Source organism: Fringilla coelebs, assembly GCF_963513975.1.
Source record: "Fringilla coelebs genome assembly, chromosome: 1".
Taxonomy (NCBI): Eukaryota; Metazoa; Chordata; class Aves; order Passeriformes; family Fringillidae; genus Fringilla; species Fringilla coelebs.
Genome location: NC_140028.1, coordinates 52,425,890 through 52,447,498, shown reverse-complemented (window position 1 = coordinate 52,447,498; position 21,609 = coordinate 52,425,890). Strand labels below are relative to the sequence as shown.

The 21,609-nt window shown below is 41.0% G+C and overlaps 2 protein-coding genes across 4 annotated transcripts in view; both read right to left on the bottom strand.

Annotated features, from left to right (window-relative positions):
- Positions 1-2,347, bottom strand: part of ANKRD12 (ankyrin repeat domain 12) — a 59,433-nt gene extending 57,086 nt beyond the window's left edge. For all 3 annotated transcript variants that reach the window (XM_084225246.1, XM_084225245.1, XM_084225247.1), the window contains exon 1: positions 2,083-2,347. The gene's annotated coding sequence lies outside the window, so the exon portion shown is untranslated. The remainder of the gene's footprint in view (positions 1-2,082) is intronic.
- A 2,978-nt stretch (positions 2,348-5,325) lies between these two features.
- Positions 5,326-20,247, bottom strand: NDUFV2 (NADH:ubiquinone oxidoreductase core subunit V2). Its single transcript, XM_084207836.1, is given in 10 exon segments — positions 5,326-8,214; positions 9,124-9,200; positions 9,937-10,046; positions 11,228-11,396; positions 12,987-13,103; positions 13,188-13,250; positions 18,960-19,022; positions 20,068-20,133; positions 20,136-20,205; positions 20,207-20,247. Coding segments are annotated over 10 exon segments (855 nt in total). The 5' UTR covers positions 20,233-20,247; the 3' UTR covers positions 5,326-8,120.
- Between the last annotated feature and the right edge of the window lie 1,362 nt (positions 20,248-21,609).

Here is a 21,609-nt window from a genome sequence, read left to right as displayed (position 1 = left end):
CTTTGCCACAAGAAAGCCATCATCGTCCTCCGAGTGCCAAGAAAAACACTGGTCCTCCTTGACATTTTAGCTTGCAAAACAGTAAATTAGAACTATTAAGGGGAAGGTGGAATGTAAAAAGACATAGACAGTCAATGGGTTCACCACTACCTTCCCAGAGAAATATTCTGCTGTACCTCAAACCCTACAATTTTATTTGAACAGAGCATTTTCAAGCTTGAGAGAAACCTACAAAATCCACAGAGGGTGAGATTAAGGTCCCCAGCTGATCAAGTCACAAGGTCAGCAGGGAGTCTGAATTTCCACCTCAAAGAATGAACAAAAGCAAGAGATACCAACACCTGCACAAACCTCAAATAAAAAGAACAGTTGAAACACCTTGACATCTCAGATACTGCTGAAGATCTGTTGCTCTGGGGACTTTTACCCAGCGAACTATAGCAAAGGATTACTGCAGAAGAAGGAAAAGAAAGCCCAGGCTCCTTGCAGCTACACAGCACCTACACAGCAGCTCACCATGTCTCTACCTAAAGTAACCAAGACTTGAGGACAACCAAGCTACCATCAACTTGCATACTGAAAAACACCCACACCCTTGCTGTTTCAAAATTAGAGAGAAGGAAGTGCCCCCAACCTCCAAATCAAGGCTTGTCAATAATTTGTCAAAATGAATTATTTTAATAATAGCTAATCATTTCTTATAGACATGATGATCTCACCCTTTCCTAGCATTCCAAAATTAGACAATTTTTTCCTGGAACATAAGTACATTTGGACTGCTCCACATCTGTCCAATAGCTTTTTGCTCCTGTAAGCATCACCACTCACTCACTTACTTTTCTCCAATCAAGATTTTTTTTATTCCATCAGTTACCTTGTAATTGAGGGGCACAGTATTCCCTTTCTTCCATATCACATGGGCTGCAGAAGAAAGGTGTGGAACACAGTGACAGCGTCCAGGCAATTTCCACAGGGGCTCTACCCGATAATATCGATATTAAATAATAATACTGATATTGGAATGTGCTGCTCAGGGAGGTGGTGGAATCAACACCTCTGGAGGTGTTTAAAGAAAGACAAGACACAGCACTTAGTGCCATGGTCTACTTGACATGATAGTGTTTGGTCACAGGTTGGACTCAACGATCTCAGAGGTCTTTTACAACCTAATTGATTCTATGATTATGCAAAATATTTATTTTATTTGGGAATTTAAAGTAAAAAAAAAAAAAGCATCCTTTAATTTCTTATTGCATACATTCTTTAGGGGGAAAAAAAAGACAAAAAAAAAAAAAAAAAAAAACCAACCCAAAAACCCTCCACCAAAACAAAAAACCCAACCAAACAAGACTGAATATTATCACTGGTACCTCGAGAGTCTGACAGAAATTATAAGGAAGAACTGAGCAACTGAGCCTGGCATTCTCTCATTCCTTGCCCTTCCTTTGTTGCCTGCTGTCACCTGTTCAGCGCGAGTTGCCGCGCTTCATCCACATCGGCGGCTGCCTGGCGCTGGCAGGGAAGGCAGGGAACGCGTTATCCTGCCGAGCTGCCAGGCAGCCTCGGCGGGGCCGGCACCGACGGAGCAACTCCCGAGGCTGCAGGGAACAGCCGAAATTCCCGACACGGAGGCGGGGCGTGTGCGTTATGTGCGTGTGTGTCTGTGTGCTATGTGTGTGTACACTGCCATGCCGCGCTCGGCACCCGCGCCCCGCTCGCCCGTGCCGCCTCACTACCTTCCCCGCACATTCCCGGCCCTGCCTCCCGCGGAAACCTGCCGTAGGCGGCGGGCCCCTCACGCCGGGCGGCGGGGCAGAGGCCAGGCTCGGCGGGCCAGGCTGTGACAGCGGCGGCCATGGCCCCCACCGCGGCGCTGACGGGCTGACAGCGCGGCCGGACGGAGCAGGGCGGGGAGGCGCGGTGCCCGCTGCCCGGGGGGACACGGCGGCAGCGGTGACACCGCTGAGGCGGGCACCGGGTGGGCGCTCCCCGGGCTCGGGGACAAGGGGGCGGCACCCCGCGGGCACCGGGTGGGGCCGGGGGTCCCCGCCGCGCGCCGGGAAGGTGCGCTCCAGTCCTTACCTTCTCCCGGGAGCACGGCAGCGGGACGCGTCCTCCTCCTCCTGCTGTCTCTGTGGACGGCGCGGCCGCGGGGAATCGGGCAGGGCAGCGAGTGCCGCCCGCAGTGCCCAGGGGCTGAGGCTCAGCCGCGGCTCCGGGGATTGCAAACACCCCGCCCGCTCTTCTTCTTTTCTTTCTTCCTTCCTTCCTTCCTTTCTTTCTTTCTTCCTTCCTTTCCTTCGCCTGCCTTCCTCCCTTCCTTCCTTCTGTCCCTCTCTCTCCCTTCTTCCCTCTCTCCCTCCCTCCTTTCCTCACACCCCGCGCCGCCGCTCGGCTCCCCCCGCCCCCCTCCCAGCGGCGCTCCCATTGGCCGCGCGCCGCCCACGTGGGCCTCGCGCAGGGCACGGGACGCGGGCGAGCGGTGCCGCTGCCAACGACAGAGCGCTCGGGGCGGGGTGGGCAGCGCAGCGCTTCTCGCCATTCCCAGTGCCGTCCGCATCCCGAAGGAGACGGGCGCGGACGCCCGCAGGGCGACGGGAAATAACGGGCTCGCGGGATGCCACACACGGACGGGGCTGGGACGAGGACTAGGGCGCGAGCATTGCGCATGCGCGACGGGGGGGGTTGCTGGGGGTAGCCGCGCATCCTCTTGGGCTGCGGCCGCTGGAACCTTCTGGAAATGGCGGCGGCGAGCCCGGCTGGTCACGGGGCGAGGTGGCGGACGAGAGCTTTTCCGGTCCGTGCCGCGGGACGGGAGCCGACCTAGAGCCACCAGCGCGTCCCGCTTCGCCTCGCTCCGTCGTGGCGCTGCCGCCCCCTCCCCGGGGAGGGGTTTTTCCGGCGGTGATGGCGCAGTGAGTTTTACCTATCCGGCGCTGTGCGCGTGCGCGGCGGGCGCTGCCCATCCCGTTCCATGCTGTCTTCTGGCCCGTCTCCGGGCGCTAGTTGTTCGGACGGGCTGCGGCTAAAGGCCCCGCAGTTTTTGGGAGAAGCCCCCGGACGCAGGTGCGTGTGGCGCGGTGCCGGAAAGCCCGGGGTGGCCGTTCGCTTTCGCGAAAGGTTGTGGGATGCTGATCCCGCCGCCCCTGGGGGTCCGGGCAGTGCTGCGTCCCCCCACCCCCCACACAGGCACAATTCCCATTCGCCCGCCGCTGCAGAACGAGACAACTTCTAGGTTTCCAGACTGTTTATTTTGGGGGTGCCCTGCTTGCACAAATGAGCCAGACGTCATATCTAAGGGGTTACGGTGTTGACTGACGATGCAGCCCTAGATGCACCTTTGGAAGAGGGTCATTCATCTGCTCTCGTGAAAGGTTTTGCATCTGCTTGTGACAACAGTAGTATGTGGCAGGACTGAAAGAACACGTCTGGTGCTGTACTTACGGCTTCTCGAGTAATGCTCCCAGTTCGCTTCTGGGAGGTGCTGAAGGGCTGCTAGGTGTGGTATTTTGACATGGCAGCTTTAAACAAAGCCCTTTAGCATAGTTTTAATTGCCGTGGTCACTCTGCTCCTGAATTGCTTTATTCTGTTACTGGATAGAAATTCCTTAATATTTCTTATTCATCAGAAAAGTCAGGTTTTTTCAGTATCAAAAGATAACTTTGAGGACACCTACTATGTGGACTTACCGTATATTCTGATCTGCCCCCCATGATGTACCAGCATGGATAGAAGATAGCATCAAAAATCTCTCATATTCCCATGTTCCACGGTTTACTGTTCAGACAAACTTCTCTCATTTGCTTTCACAATCTTCCTGTACAAATGCTGGTACAGATAATTTGTGTTGTAAAGCACCTGCCTTCACTTTAATTTGATTCTGTTAGTGTACAGTGGGTATTGTCTGGTAGCCAGGAACAGCTCTGTCAGCTGAGTGACCGTGTCACAAAGGCCTTCATATTCTTTTGTGTTTGGTTAATGGCAGAGGCTGTCTCTAGAAGTGGAAAACTCATTGAGTAGCGGGCAGCCTATGGAATGTCAGCGTAAGTGGAGTAAGAGCAATTTGCAAAGGCAGAGTAATTTCTCTTTTCATGGTATTACACATGGTTCCACACTGTAAAACATGACAGGATACAGGTATGGCCTGCATTGTGGTACTGCATTTTGGTCCTTGTGCATGAGTAGTGTGGAATTCCAGAAATTTGGTGTGTGTTAGGTGTTCATAACCAGCAGCTGAGGTATTGGGGAAGGAGTCTCATGAGCAATATCTGCAGCAGGAGATGTTAAGATCTGATCATAATATCTGTCAGTAACTGGAAAAAATACTGTTCCCTTAAGCCTTTTGTAAGAGCTACTGTTTGGACTAATGAAATGTATCAGTCAGTTGACTGCTAGTTGCTACCCCTACATTAATTTCTTGCCCTTGTTTCCAGCAGCCCCTCCCTGTTACATCTAGCACAGCTGCAAGATGTTTTTGTAGCTGCCCTGTGTTGGTGTGCATAGGACTGCCCTTGATCTGCCCTCCCATCCTGTGTCACCAGCCCTGTGAACTGCTGGTCTTAGGACAAACAGGTCCAGCGTCTGGTTGAACTGTGTCATTGCTGAATTCAGTCTAGTAACTGAAGGACTGAAAATTTCAGACTGCAGTACCAACATCTGACATAAGAACTTGCAGGATGCCACACAGGTGAAAGCGTGTGCACCAGCCTCTAGCAGGTAACTGGCAGGTCAGCCCGTGGGGCCAGCAAACATCCTGCACAGGTGAAATGGGATTTCACTGCTTCTCCCTATTGAATGACAGAACACTGTTCCAGATAACATTTTTCTAGCAGTGCGTGGTGGTCATGGAAATACTTTCTGTTATCCAACATCACACACTTCATTGGGTATCTAGCATTTCCTATTACTCCATACTTCCTTCTGTCTTCACCAAAGAAAAGAATCATCACCTCCCACTCTCACAGTCCAGTGGATTCTTTTGGTGTCTTGTACTTCTGTGTCTTAAATCACATTTCCTTTCTCGAGACTACTTATTTTAAAATCTTCTCAAGGTAGTCTTTTTTCTTTTTTTCTTCCCCAGTTTCTTTTACTTTGTTATCTTCCCCTTTTAGAGACTTAATATGTGAGTTCTTTAATTTTTGCCTCATTTAGAAGAGGCAAACATGACCACTGAAAATACAGAATCTGTTGGTGCTGGAGTAACAGTTTCAGGAGCGTGTGGACTGGAGCAGTAGTCGACTCATTTTTTGTTTAACTCACCACCCAGTACTCTTATAATCCAGGATATTAACCACTTGAAAACTGCAGAATTGGAAGTGTGTATTTGACAGGTTAGTGCTACTGCCTAGAATTAATATTCGTGATCTGCTGCTACTGAGGATAATGAAAATTCTGTCCTGTTAATATTTGTTAACAAAAATGCCCTACTGCACATGTATATAGTAAAATACACATTTTTAATACTAGTAAAAGCAAGCACAAGGTATTATCTACAGCTATTCAGAAACAGAACAGAGAACTGGGATGCATCAATTCTTGCACTATTCTGGAACTCTTTCATAATGATCACCTTGCTAATTCTCATCACAATCCTGCATAAGTTACCATTGTGAAAATAATTTATTGTATATAGCAAACAGCTACATGTAACAAATAATGCAGAATATGTATTTCTACATGAGATGTTTGAAATGTTCAAATTTCAACAAAATCTGAAATAATGAAAGATATGATTTTTTTTAACCATTTAATGCAAGGATTGCCCAAACTTTTTTGAGGAGAAACCAGGATCATAAAGCCTCATATTAATGATTGATGAATGAAGAGGGTAAGATGAGAGAGAAGAGTAATAGTTATTTTCTTGTCTACAATCATTTCACAGTCCTGTAGCTGTCCCTCCAGTACTCAGTTTGAAGACTGATGTATCAGATTTGTACCATGCAGTAGGGATAATGTAAATTATCCTATTCTAGTCAAGTGATTGGCAGATTCTCACATATTGCATCAAAATGACTGACAGCTTGTTTGTGGAACATCACTAACAATCTCCAAAATATGGGAACTGTGGAGGTCCATGTTCTGCTCCTGAGACAGACATCAAAATTGCCACGTGCAGATGCAATACATTGGGGAGAAAAGTGGGATAAGGCTACTAATTTTGTCCAGCTTTAAAAATGGGTGGAGTCGGGCATTCTAGAGCTTTGTTTTTGTATAGTTGGATGTTTCAACCTTGGCATGTCCAAAACTATGTTTCCCTTCAACGCAATTATGCAATCCCATGGGATTTCACTGTTACATACAAAACCATGAATAACTGTAGCACAGTACAGTTCCACAACACATGCAACATCCTCACTTGTATTTAACATGTACTTCAAAGGTTAGAATAAGGTAAGGCTGTATAAACTAGAAAACAGTTTTGCTGTTAAAATGGAACAAACAGCAAAGTCACTGGGATACTGATGAAATGAGTCTGTCTTTGCATCAAGATGTGAGATGCCGTCTGCCTCATCTCATGTCTCTAGAGAAGTGCCACATAGTGCCAGATGCCTGGCCTGCTACAAGGCCTGAGGCTATTACAAACATGGAGTGACCTTTCAGAAGAGCATTCAGAGGCTTTAAATGACAGATAAGATTTCAATCCATGTACTATTTTCTCCTGTGCACTATGTTCTGTACTGCTTCTACACAAGATTTTTTTTCATGCTTGTTTGGAAACTGCTTCACTCATGAGTTGTATGTATTTATTGAATTTTCTTTTCCATATGTAGGCAATTCAATTATTTCATTTTATAAATAGAGTAATATGGAAGAGATAGCAATTTTCTCATACAAATGATTTACAGATATATTATGTTCCCAGAACTACCAACACTAATACTGCTTTTTTAATAGCGTGTGAAGGAACTTCACAGAGTGTGCTGAAATAAAGGTGGTGCATGAATAGACTACATGACATAGCCAGTATGCAGGTAATCTGTAAAAACACAATTTAATGCTGAAGAGGGAGAAGTTTGGTGAAGTACTATTAATCAGACTATCAAAACAAACTAAATATAATGTAGAATAAAATTATAAATTATATAGTTAAGCTTCATCTATCTCATCAATTGTAATACAAGTTCCATGGAAGATTTGAGAAGAGAGACACAATATGGTCTTAGGTGACTGATGTGTCCACATTTCCTAATTTGCATGGAAATTATAGCTATTTCTAAATATAGCTATAGCATATGCCTATATAGCTAAAGCATATGCCCAGTTTTATAAGCATAGGTATGTCACTATGCAGTCAATTTTTTTAAAAATTATCTTCAGCTTTTTTATACTGAAAGAAATTCCTCAGTTTCACACAGGTTAGTTCTTGTAGGTAGCTGGTGCACAGTAATAAGGTCAAAGAAGGATCTGTGAATCAAAGATCCAGTGTCAGATATTATTATCCTTAAGCACATGTTGAACTCTTCTCGTATATTCTGTCTTCCCCCAAGTCCATACCTTGTCTGTACTAAATAAACTTGCAAAGGAAGTTAGTTGGTTTCTGTTGCTATTAATACTTTTAGTAGACTACTGCTGCTTTTTGGGACTTTACATTTTTCCTGATTACAGAATGATATTAACAAGAACTAAGCTTTAAGAAGAACCACTTTTAACTGAACCTACAAGATTTTTTTATACAACACAGCTCAGATAACCTTTCTTGTTTGTGTATGTTTGTTTGATTATAAATTGCCAATAAAAGTAACATGATGAATTTTTGTCAGATGATCTCCTTTCAGTTCCGTTCCTTGTGCATTTGCCAGATTTGTAATTTAGTTTTGTTGCTTCTTTAAAGAGCTTTAGAAAAAGCTGGAATTTTCAATGACAGGTCAAAAGATGCAACTTTTCATCTCTCATTGACCATAAGTAATTATGCTCAGGGAGTCACTTTACAAGTCTACAGAACCTCTTTTCTTATAATCTGGAATTGTGATTTAACTGGGCTGTAGTTAAAACCACAGTAAGTTATAAAGTCTAACTGCTGTTATTTTTTTAAAAGCAAAACATTAGAATGTACATAATTTTACTGAGATTGAAGATACTTTATTCTTTTCAGACAGTTCATCTTATATTACAAAAATCCTTAGAGATCATCTCGAACTCCAAAACCTGGTCCTTTGGGTGGTTCAGTCAGGGAAGTAAGGCCACCAGCTGGCTCACAAGAAAAACGTCCACTCCTGAAAAATGAAAGCAGTTTATTCATTGCTGGTATTGATAAAAACTCAGATTCTGTTTGTTGGATAGAAGACAGTCATAATCTGACTTAAGGCTGCAGCCACTATTTTTTGTTTTGCTCACATTCAACCTTCAGAAAAAGTGTGATGTAGCTGTTAAAGTGAAAGGGTTCCAAATCCAAGTAGTGACAAAAAAAATCTTAACTGAAATGCAAGCTAGGACCACTTGTTGTCTTTTATATTCATTTATAGGTTGGCAGGCAGCATCAAATTTTATCAATCACAGTTTTGTTATAGGCGCTTCCCTGTGTTTTTTTGAAACTGTAACTGTTTTAAGATTTTTGTTCTTGTACTCAAAACATCTTTATGGAAACAACAGAAATAAGTAACACCGAAGTCAAATTAATTTCCCCATTGACACAAATGTAGGTGGGCTAACAAAAAACAGTGGGAAATAACAGATAAGTTCAGCAGTAACACACTTCTCACTAACTTACAATCTTTGGTTTTTGTCAGAAATCAGGAAAAAACCAACAACTAACCAACCAGCCAACCAACAGGAAATTTGTTGGTTTAAATGATCTAGACAAAAATTCCAACAGGTGACATCATTCACCTATTAAGTACTAAGACAAAATCAGAATTTATGTTTTCACATTCCATGCTCCTCTGGTCAGTCACCAAGAACATGCAAATTCTCAGTTCTTTCCAGTTTGTTTTGGCTTTGAATGCATGCACTTCTGTTCAGTAAATTAATTAATGCTTTTTAGCAGTAGGCTGTGAACTCAAAACACTGGATAAGTAATTTAGTTTCTCAGAAGAAGAATCACCCTGCATGTAGGTGACCAATACAATATATAATTTATAAATACAGGCAATTATATGTTATAGCTTGTTATAAATATAGCTTACCTTGGGCCTGGTTTGGGAGCTTTGCCAGCCTTCAGCTCATCAATTATTTCTTCAATATCTTTGGGGGTCAAATCTTCCTGTAAAAAAAAAAAAAAAACCAAAATTAGATCACTGACAAAACTGAGAGAGTCATCAGTTACGCTAAATGCAGCACTTCAGATTTATCAGATCAGTGTGACCCTAGCACAGGAAATTTTGATCCCATCCATTAACACACGTGGCTTAAAGAATGAAGAAAATGGAAAAGTCTACTGACATTTTAATGTTGATACTTTATTTCATGTGTAGTTGCAGAAATTATGTTAAAACAAACAATGTTGATGCAGGCCAAGGCTTTGTGTTTTCAGCTTCCTCGTATTAGGGAGGTAGATCTCTGCCTAGCCACTACACACATGCCATGACACATAATGTGTGTCATGCAGAATGGTGTCAGCTGCAACAAAAAGATTTTGGGTACAGTTCAAGACAACACTTCTTAAATTAGTGCATACTTTGCAACAAACTGCTTTAAAATGCTTTCAAAACCTTATCAAATACCTATTTAAAAATTCCAGATTTACAAGCAGACCACAATCACAAAAATGCATCACTCCTCTTGTATAATCAAGACAGTAACCGAAATGAAAAATACACATATACAAATGAAATGTTCTAGCAAGAGGCCAAGAAACTAAAAGATGCTGCAGGAAATTAGTTCTTCCTGTCAATAGGAATTGGAAAACTGACCAGAACTTCACAATCTGGAACAACTGGAAGATACAGGTAAGCCAGCAAAGAAGCTTAATCTTTTAAAAAAGGGTATGCAGTACTTACATAGTAGTTGTCATTTATTTGTACCATTGGTGCATTTACACAAGCACCTAAACATTCCACTTCTATCAGCGTGAAGAGCTTATCAGGTGTTGTTTCCCCAACTTTAATACCTAAACCAATAAATTAATTAGGCTCAGTAGTGGTTATGAACAAGAGTAATAAAGCATGAATCTTAGTACTCCATAAACATTGCATTACTTGTAGTTGGGCCTTAAAAGCATTTGCAAAGTTAAAGCCCCTTAAATGAGTCCAAAATGTTTCCATTAAACAGAAGTTTCTAATAAACCATTAAGTCAATTTTCAGATACATTTTTGAGACCTTATTTACAGGTATGAATCACTGAAAAATAACCATGAAATGACAATTCTAAGAAACACAACAGATCTACTCAAGAACATTTTTAGTCATCAGTACAATAAAATGGAAAAATAGGGACACATAGCTGTTATGTGCTGATAGGAAATGCATTAATATACAGTGTTGAATATTCCCAAATTATCCAACATCCAAGCATTGTTAGCTACAAATTCATAAACAACTTTCAAGTTTATACACAAAAGATGATTTACCGAACCATGGCATGTTACTGTTCTACTGCTAGAGATACAGACCTTCCCCAGAAGTGAGTTAGTCCAAGTAACATCTCAGAATCTGATCTCTATAAAATACTCTATGGAAGGAAGAAAGCTGAAAAGCAGTTTTCCTCCATTTACTAGTAGGATGGGGTTGGACATAATCAAAGTTGTAAGGCCTGTCTCAGTAGAAACTACAGAATCATTCTTACTGACTTGATTTCTCAAGCTGAGAGTTTCAGTGAAATTAAGCTCTACGCAGTAACAAGACATTTCATCTAAATATGCCTTTTTCAGACAACAGAGTATATGAAATGACAGATAATTGGCAGCTGTTCCACAGCTCTTATCACTGGTTCTTAGAAAAAGTTAACACAGCTTTTCGTAGAAGGGGAAGAGTTGTCAGTTGCTGATCTTACCCTCTCTTCTCCCCATAACCACCCAAAAGGGAGGAAGAAACCCCAACCCACACACAAAACCCCTGAGTACTCCTTGCAACCCATGATGCACCATTCTCAATTGACTTTTCCCATGGAGAATTCAAAAATTAATGTTTTCATCCAGAGGGACCTTGACAGGATAGAGGTGGGCCCATGTGAACCTTATGAAGCTGAACAAGGCCAGTTTTTTTTCTTCCACTATATGAAGAATTTTACTTCAGTATCATTAAACGAAGGTAAAAAAATTACAAGAAGTCTATTACAAACTTGTGTCATACCAAGTTTCTTCTTAATGGCTTCTAAAATGCTGTCAGAGTCTCGCAGCATGCATGGCGTGGTGGTGCAGACCTGAATATGGTATTTCCCAACAGGTTTGCGATTGTACATGGTGTAGAAGGTTGCTACTTCATAGACTCTCATGGGAGGCATTTCTAAAACTTCAGCAACCTGTGACAGGCAAAAACATGCTACACTGAATTCTCAGAGGGCAGCAGTAAAGGCATTTAGCAAACCATTTCAATGAAGTCACCTGTCCTGTTTGCAGTAACAGGTACGTAGGAGGGTGGGGGTGGGTTTCAAAGCACAAATGTATTCCAAGTGCCAAGACTGGACACCTGACTGGACACCTGACTGGCACTGCCCTGCTTGAGCACAAACTCCAGTAAGCTTTGGATCAGCACAGCGAGGAGCTCGAGTCAGCTCCCCTCCAGGATCTCCTCAGACACAAGGGGATGCAAGGAGTCAGCTGGATTTGGGCTTTCCTTGTCAGCTCCAGCTCACACTGCACTTGGGCGGTGTCAATGAACCAACATGTACAAGCCTGCTCACACTAATCCATGGAAGCCTTTTGGTAAGGAATACCTTTAAGCTGGTACTGTACTTATCTAATTCATACAGAGCAGGTCTCCCTCAGGTTCTATGACACACCAGGCTACATCTGCAGATTCTTGTCCCAGCTAATAAGTAGGGAGTGGAGCATGATCTCCATGGAGCCAGTTCTAGTGCAAGCATCCCTGATCTCATTAACATGGAACCCTGGCAAACTGCTCAAGTTGAGAACTAGCTCTGGTTTCAATAGTGTAACTGTTTTACATTCCAGTTTCTCTAGCAGGCAAATAACAAATCATGGAAAATATCTGTTCATTTAAAAGCCTTAGGATCATTTTAAACATAATATCAACCTGAAACTGAAATAAACTAATATACACTGCCAGCATTAATGGAGCTTTGAGGCTTTATTTTATGCTGTAGAAACTGTAACAGACATAAGTTGCCTTTCTTTAAATGCTCATTTACCTCCTTCAGTCATTCCTCTAATGCTCACAATCCTCACCGTAAATTGAATTTAAAACTTTACACTTTAAAATTGATGGCATGCCAGATGGTAACACAAAGTACAACAGATTTATTCATTTGAATATAAACCAGTTTTTTTAATTTCTTGGTATTTGGGTACTGTCATGCTGCCTCTCACTTTGGAGCAGTGTAGTTGTTTGCCTAGTTATTTTGAAACAATTTTAATAATTAACCTGACAAGTCTTCCAGGCACTTGCTGTGAGGTGTTACTCAACACTCCTGACATCTACTACACTAACACTGCTCTGCAGAGTCCTTACAGATCTAGAGATTAAGTATAATCCAGGCAATGTGTGAAATGCCATTAATCTGGGAGGAAGAAAACTCCAATGACATTACCTTTTTTCTACCCCCACATTCAGCAGTGAACAAAATCAAGTGTCTGTTCCTAATTCTACAATCACTCTGGGAGAAGAGCCTATCTGAATAGGTTTTATCTAATTTTTTATCTGTTCTGCCTGTAGTTTCTAGCAATGGGCTAATATTATATAAACAGAGCCCTGAGTTTTTCTGCATTAGTTTTCCCTTTTATTTTAAAAAATGTAGTCTCATAGGGAATTGTCACAATACAAATGTAAACTCCCATTTTAGTAAGCTTTCATTAATTAATGTTAATATTCTCGTAAGATATTTAAAGAAAACAATAAAATTATGCTTGAAAGATAATCAAGTACTAAATACCTTGTTCATAGCTGATATGGGCAGCCATCCATGCTGTCTTTGGGCCAAATCCAGTACTGCCATGACAGCTGCTGACTTGTGTCCCTCTGGGTAGTTGTTTATGATCGCTTCTATTCGCTTGTTTAAAGGAAAGAAGGAAAACAAATCAGTACTGCTCTAAAGATGAAGTCTGTGTATTGAACTTTTTTTTTGTCTGCATACCTTTAGGTTTTCAGGTGTGAAGTCAAATGGAGTATCTGGATTGTTTTCAGGACTATCTCTATGCTTCAAGAAAAGAAGAAAAATGTGTAAAAATGGGTTGTTAGAAAATTATTCAGGACATATTTACTGCTGTAAAATACCTTCTCATTACACAGTTACAGTTGAGCTGCTTGAATAAAAACCATGTATTCCACATAAAAATGTCGTAGTACTAAAGTGATTAAATATATTTGGAAAAGTTATAAAAAATACTGATAATTATTTCATCACTCTTGAAAATCATTACCTATTCCCATTACTTCCTATTAAAGAAATGATTTACTGAGAAATACATGAAATTATATATTGAGAAAATGTATGGTGTTGTTATCAAAATACATACTTTTAACACTGTTAATAATACAGTTTGACAATTAAGTTCAAATTTACAATAGGCAGAGTAAGAACACTCTGGTTAATACCTTAATAAACAAGAGACTAAAACAACAGTTCATTTTTCCCCTTACCAAGAAACATTAATTTTATAAAAGCTCCACAATTCATCAAGAAGTTTCCTGTAGAATTAAAACATCTGCACATTCAAACACATAATTAATTCATTTTAATATATTATTCTGATTTGTAATGGATTTCAACATTTTCATTTTACATACAATTCTGAATCAAAATGTAAGAAGCAGAATTCTGAATTAGTATTTCCAAAATAAGGTATTCTAATAAGTTGTTTTTAAGGTGGTCTTCTAGGGAAACATAAAATTTTAATTATTTCTTCTATATTCAGAAAATACAAATTTGGAGGTCTTGAAAAAGGTAACATTTTCCTGTAGTAAAATCTTAGTTCTAATGAGAGTTCTTTTCCACCAGAATATATTCCTGCACAGAATTTTTAGCTGTCTCTAAGCAGCTCATTTTGGTTTATTTCAAATACCTATAGTTAAATTTAATTCCAAACTTCATATGGTTTTCAAATTGAGAAAATTGCAAATCAAAGGGTAAGTTTATGGGAAAATACAAGCTATACTTGAGGCTTGATGTTAAAAGTAATCCACAACTAGCCAATAATAAAAGGCTTGAGAAGTGTATTTAGAACAAAGTAGCCCCCTCCACTGACTTCCACTTGCATCATTTCCTCCAGTAACTGAGGGTGATTTTGCAGTTGCCACACTACACTCTTCTTACTAAGCAGCAAAGGATTTAATGAAAACCTTAGCATTGCCAAGACACCTGCATACTGAAGTTTGCATCATCAGTGAAGAACTTAGAACATGTGTGGTCCACAGCTGCTCTCAGATTTAGAAATTTTAATATGGAAATAATGAAAGGGCAAATACTTCAATTACATCTGTTTGTCTGTCCAGGGATTACCTTTGCTTATCCTGTCTATATCCCAAAGCAGACAATGTGACTGCCACCATCAGTTTGAAAGCATTGTGCCCTCACCACCATTTCAAGTCCAATATAAAACTACCTTTGACAAATACTTCACCAAGGATGACTTTCCTATAAAAACAGGAATTACAGAAAGATGAATGATGCCCTTTGAACACACTAATATTTTATTTAGTGTTAATTTCTTGCTTATTGTGTGTTTTACAACATAAAAGAGCTTTTAGAAACATGATTCCCATCATTTCAGACTGACCCTTCCAAATAAAGGATTTGATGACTCATATTTAGTCTTGGTGAGTGTCTTCTACCAATTTTATTGGTAAAAAAAGAGTTTAAAAAGCTCTCAAAAAGAGGCCGATGGAGAGAAGACTGATTGGAAATACTGGACAACTTTTATTATTTTTTTCCCTTACAGACTTTTCCATGTCTTAACTGCACAGATCAATTCCATAACTCATGATAAGTATTTCCATAACTTAGCTTTTCCTTCTCAAATCTACATTCCTATTTTGCTATTATTTTGCCTTCCATAGCTATTTGATAGTTAGCAACTGTACTTCATCTCAATTACTTTTGCAAATAAATGTATTTGATTTATTCAAAATTCCCTCTTTATCTGGAGCAGCTGTTCTTTTCAGTGTATCACCTCTAAACTGATATCCTTAAATGCCCTACATGTGAAGAGGAATAATAAAGACTTTATACTGGAAAACACAGGAGTATTTGTAGCAAGGTTTCACAATATATTGTAAAGGCTATAGCAGAAGTGAGAAATAAATAAGCCATGCCACCTTTTATATTTTCCCTTTTCCTGAAAGGGTTTCATCTAATTCTAAGCCATGGAAAGTTTGATAGTTTTCATCAAGAGCTTACACAGTTCTAGGACTCCTGAGCAGTTAGGAATTCCTATGTTCTTTAGTCTTACATTTGTCTGACAATGTGCCATTTATCTGAGACTTGCACACACCGACATGCTCCTAAATGACATGGGTGCATTTCCACTTTTTTTATGATAAAGATTCTAGAGAGCAAGATCAGAAATAAGAACTCAGTATTGTAAAGAGTGCTATTTTAAATTACAGAGTGGTTGAAGTTGGAAGGAACCTCTGGAAAGTCATCTGGGTCAAACTCCCCTGCTGAAGCAGGGACACCCAGACCTGCTTGCCCAGGACTGTGTCTAGGTGCTTCTTCTGAATCTATCCAATAATTGAGACTCCACAACCTTTCTGGGCAACCTGTGCAAGTGCTCTGTTACCCTCATAGTGAAAATGTGTTTCCTGATGTTTTCTGAGGCCATTGCCTCTGGTCTTGTCACCTGGCACCACTGAAATGAGCCCGGCTCTGTTCTCTTTGCACTCTCCCCTCATGCAAGTCTTTTTCCAAGTCTCTTCTCATTTTCCAAGTCTCTTCCCAATTTCCCAAAGTCTTACATGAAGTTTTCATTCCATTCATACATTGACTGTATCACATTTCTATTGCAGAACAAAGCCTATTTAAGTAGGAACACCTTCACTGCAAAGGCTACCCAAGCCACAGATGCCAGTGCACTCCCATGGAAGCCACTAAGGCTGCTGAATGGTCACCTCATATTCTTTTGCTACATCGACCTGGGCCATTTTATTATTATGCTTTCTTTTTTCCCAGTGATCCGATCATCTGTCTTTCTTGACTCAGAAAATTATTAAAGAACACAGAAGAATTACAAGAGAATAGTTAGAATAATTTAATTTCCACGTATACTGCAAAAATGTTGTCCTGAAACTTGACCTATGCCTGTGGTAAACACCAGTCCAAAGCACTGTAAACCAAAATGAGAGAACTAGGTGGTCTGCAGGGGCAATGTTTAGGGCAACAACCTGCTCAGAACTCATATTAAATCAGCACTGAAAAAATATGTATTACTCCTGCTCTAAAGGGAAAGTACCCTTCATTCACTACTCCAACAGAACTCAAGATATAAACCCCTCTTACTTAAAGAATGGTGGAAGTGGTCTCAACACAAGTATCTCACTGACCAACTTCACAAGTAACTAAAACTTGAATACAGCAATTCTTCAGCCTTTTGTGCTGAACCCCCTGTGCAGCCCTATGACAAAGCCCACATCAGGGCTGTTGATATGTTAAAGAAACTCAGTCTGTGTATTGAAAACAATAAAGTAGAAGAGCTAAGTTTTAGATAAGAAGGCTAAAATCAGGTAAAAGTCAAGTACAGAGAATTCATGTTTCAATGAAGAAAGGTAATCATAATAAATGTCTTTGGAATCAGGCCTTCCCTAGCCATGAGAATGTAGAGATTTGGAGCATCACTCTTACATTCCTATGGGCAAACAATCTACCTAATTTTGTACTTGATATCCTCTCACTGGAAGTGTGATGTAGCTGCCTGTGATAGCATTCAGTTTAATGACTGAGAAAAAGGCTCTTTCTGGGTGTTTCAGAATACCAAGGCATTTCAGCAGAAGTTCTCTTATTTATTTCTGTGTGTTTCTGTTAACATGTAACATGTTTGCAAAGGGAAGCACAGTTACGTCAATCAGAAATGCCTTTTAATACTAGATTTTGTGATAACCAGGTCCCTTGCTAGCCTGTCCTCTGCTGTTACAACACAAATACTCTGCATGCATTTACCTTCCTCACATACAGAATTTATACATGAAAAGTGCAAGAAGCAGCAGCAATAAGCTTTGTAAAACAAGCCCATGTGGTGGTCCTCTTAGTATGTCAGTTTACACCCATGTGTGTAAACTGACATACTAAGAGGACCACCACAACAGGTTTGAGTTACTCCCATTAGTCCTGCACAAGCAATTTTTAAACAAACTGTTGATACTTCTGCTTGTAATTAAAAAAACAACAAACAAACAAAACCTTAAAAATTTTTTTTTCCTCTACAGAAATCCAGGGCGAGTCCAATTTTCTGATTGTATAGGAGCACCTGGTGTTGATGAAAAGAATGCCTTTGTCTCAAACTAGTAGGACAAGTTTCCCTTGAAATATGCCATTTTAAGTAGCATCTGGAATTTAGTTAGGGCAAACAATTAAACACACATATAGTGACATCCAACTGTCTTCTTCCCATTACCTTTTACTTCAGAGAAGAACAAATATTACCTTATTAAAAAACAACAACTGAGAAAAAAACAGCAAGGAAAAACCAAGTTCTTATGCTCCTTTAGCAAAAATTCTGCTGTGGAATAAGTCATCAACGATGCTATTAAATAAACATTGCAAAGCACTCAGCTTTTCTACTTGCCTTTCACTGTTATCAGGCTCCTCCCTGCAGCAAATAATTTAAACAATTACATAAATCTTGAATTTACAAAGCTATCTAGCTATGTTATATGTCAGACATAACAGCCATTAGGGTGCCAAAGACATCTTTTGCCTGTCTTCACCAACCTCCAACTACACTTGAAGTTTCCTAAATTGCCAGACTACAGCATTTCCTCTACTCCTTCAGCACCAGCTCTCACCCTGTAAATCACCAATTCTAATTCAGATTTCTGGAAAAGCACACAAACCATATACTGAGATCCTATTAACTTCATTTTATGATTAAAGCTGTAGAGACAGCTGCAGAAATGAAATAACAACAACGTGTCCAAAAATCCTGAGCACCTGTTTTCAACAGTGGTCAACTCTCTAGTAAAGGGCTGATTTTTACCAAGTTTTGGGAAAATGCCAAATTATTCAGCTGTTAAACTGCAGACCAGCTAAAGCTCTGAATGGAGCAGAATGGCACAAAATACACACTCTCTTGAGATGCTTCAGGTTCTCTTCAGAGGTAGACAGACAACACAGCTGCTTCACACACTTAAATTCAAGAGCTTTTAACTTTTTTTCAATTACTACGACTGTTTATGCCTTTTATGACAGGGCTTAATGGCCTCAATTACAACTCATTGTACGACCTGCTGTATCACAGAGAACATGAACAAGAACTGTACGCCTCAATTCCTGTAAACACAGCTAGGACCTGAACCCACAGGTAATTCTGCAGCAAATTTCAGAAAGCAAGAAACTGCACCTGCAAAAAGTTTAATGAGATTCAATTACAAACTCAACTAAAATAAATAAAGGAAACAAGAACTGGTTTATAATGAAATAAAGTTTTAGCAAAGTCTCATCTGCAATCACATACAAATTACGGAGCATTTTCACTATTTAAGGTAAGAAACACAAGAGCCAGAAATTAAAATAAAACCTAAAATAAAACTCCATTACAACTCTAATAGTAGGTTCTATTTTAAAAAAACCCTCTTTGTAAATGCCAGTAGGTTTCTATAGCAAAATTCTGCCCATCAGAAGCTGTCAGGCAGATTTGAAGAAGCCCATGCCAAACCCTTCTGACCCATCCCCCTTACAGTAAAACAGATTATTTACCACAAATAAGGCTCCAGTGGCATTGCGCTCTGCTGTTCCATGCAAGTATCGGATCTGTCTTGCCTACAAGTAAAGCACAGGGTTAATAATGCACATACTGCTAGTGGCTGCTTTCAGAACCAGTCTGATTTCCATTCTAACCGTAAGCCACAAATTCTCCTGCCATCACTAATAATTTACAATAAGTCTAGGAGAGACTGTTAAGGGCTCTACTGTACTATCAGGAGAGCAAATCTCTCCACTCTGGCCTTGACCAGTAACAATGTAGAAATGAAAGGATTTGACTCTGCTACTGCTTAATTTAAGCGCCCTAAACACAAATTCTTATCCAACATTTCATGAAGAATTTCCCAATTTCTGACTTTACATGCTATCTGCTATAAAGTTTGCAGAAACCACCACTGCTACTGAAGTTCTTCTCCAGTAAGCATCTGCAGGCTTCTTCAGCTTTTATCGAACCAAAGGCTGAGAACAGACACAGGAGGGCAAATGTAAACACAAACCTGAAGAATGAACAGAACACAGACCCATATGCAAGTTCTGTTCACCTATTCTCTGTGGTCTCTGACATGCCAGAACAGATCAAGATTTCTAGATTCTGGCCGGTATTAGTAAGATTTGATCATTTTACTGCAAGTACTTATTCTATTAAAAATTAATTTTATATTAAATTATGTGTATTTTAATACTTAATTGTTCAGCAATTCTGAGCTTTCTAATGTAGAATCACAGAATGCCTTACAGTGGAAGGGACCTAAAGATCACGTTGTTCCATGGGCGGGGACACCTTCCACTGGACCAGGCTGCTCAGAGTCCCATCCAACCTGGCACTGAAGGCTCCCAGGGATGGGACAGGTCATATGACAGGGAAAGGCTGCAACCGTCCCGTGACACTTCACTGTGGGTGCACCTGCGTGATCCGCTGCTAGAAAGACTGAGCTGACCAGGCCATCTTTGCAGAAAAGCCGGCACTGCGGGTCCGCGGTCCACAGACTCGGATTCCAGGCACCGCCCTACCCCCAGGCCCACTCCCCCCCGCCCCACCGCGGCCTCCTCGCTGTCCCGCGGCCTCTCCCACTCCCGGCCGGCGGAGGCAGGGAGCCCTTACCGAGCGTGCGGCCGCGGCGCGCAGAACAGCGCACAGGAGCATGGCGGCAGCGGCGATCCCCGCTCCTGCTGCTCCTGCTGCTCCTCCTTGTCCCGGTCCCGCTCCCTCTCCTTGAGGCCCGGGCTCGCCCTCCGCCGCCGCGCCAAGGAGAGCCGCAGCGCGCATGCGCCGGGGCGCGCCCGCAGCGCGCGTGCCCGCTCTGGGAGCGGAGGCTGTCCCGGCCTGCGGGGATCCCGGCCGGAGCGGGTTATAAATAAGAAGCTTGACTAGGCCAATATTCAAGCAGCAATCAATTTATTAGTTAATATGGTAAAGTATGAGCAAAACAGCGCTGGGGACAGTGGAGGCAGTTTTCCCTCCAACTGCACACGATAGTTGGGGTTTACAGGTATTTATTTATAGGGGTACTCATAAGCTTTCTCAGCAGTTTCTATTCCAGTTTTTTTACTCATCAGCAGTTTCTATTTCCAATTTTTACATCGCAATTCTATACACTACTGTGATTTAGTTTTTCTCAGGATGTACATCCCCAAAGGAGTATCCCAGTTTCTGAAAGAAGGACGGAGTATTTCATCTGGTGAAGTCCAGCTTCCAGATGTGGCTCCACCTTTTGATTGCAAGGACTATAAATCTCATAACAGTGATGTCCACCTTCCCTTGGTCGAGACTACTAGTCCTTGAGTTGATGTCCATCTTCCTTTCTCAAGCTGCATGTTTCCTTTTTGTTTATTCTAAAGCTATATTTTCCAAAGATCCGTACTACAGGCAATATTCTAAAATTATACTTGAAAAAGTTATTATTGCAAAACTCTTTAAGGCTTAACTACAAGCAGAAAGTTCCTGTCAAAAAGCAACATCCTTAAAGATTTAATTCAAATGCTCCCTAAATCAACTTAAGACTTATAAAAGTTAATTGCAAACAAAGGATAGGTTCAAAGGCCTTCTTCCATGCTTTATTTTTCTCAGTTATTATTAGAATTCGTCTTTATAACTGTCCCAGTTATATAACTGTAATATGTGTGGAGATTGTCAGTTTCTGTCTGTCAAATAAATTCACGTTTTTTCGAATAGGAGCCAAAGAGGAAGTTTTTTATTCCAATGAGTACTCAGCATTCCAGATTGGCAAAGCATCACCTGATGTTCCAACATCTCTTACGATATCCTCCTTCCCTCTGAGGAGGAATCTCCCCTGCAGTCCCCACCCTCTCATCTACTCTGTCTTTCAGTGGGGTAGATAATCAATTTCATTAGTTTCACATTGAAAATCTGTCCATGCATATTTTATTTTTTTACTAAAACTCTGATGATTTGCAAGTTGATTGTGAGTAACGATTACTTTTAATAAGTACACAGCAGAACAAAAATTCAGTTTTCCTTACAGTGTTTTCCTTCATCCAAAGCATTGACTTCCTTTTTCATCTCCTTACTTATGTTGAGAGCGCCTCTTTTGTTTTGTATAAGTTTTCAAAAAGGCAGGATTAGCTCTGCTACAGCAAACTGAATTGTATTAAAAAGATTTCATTATTATGGCATGAATTTCAG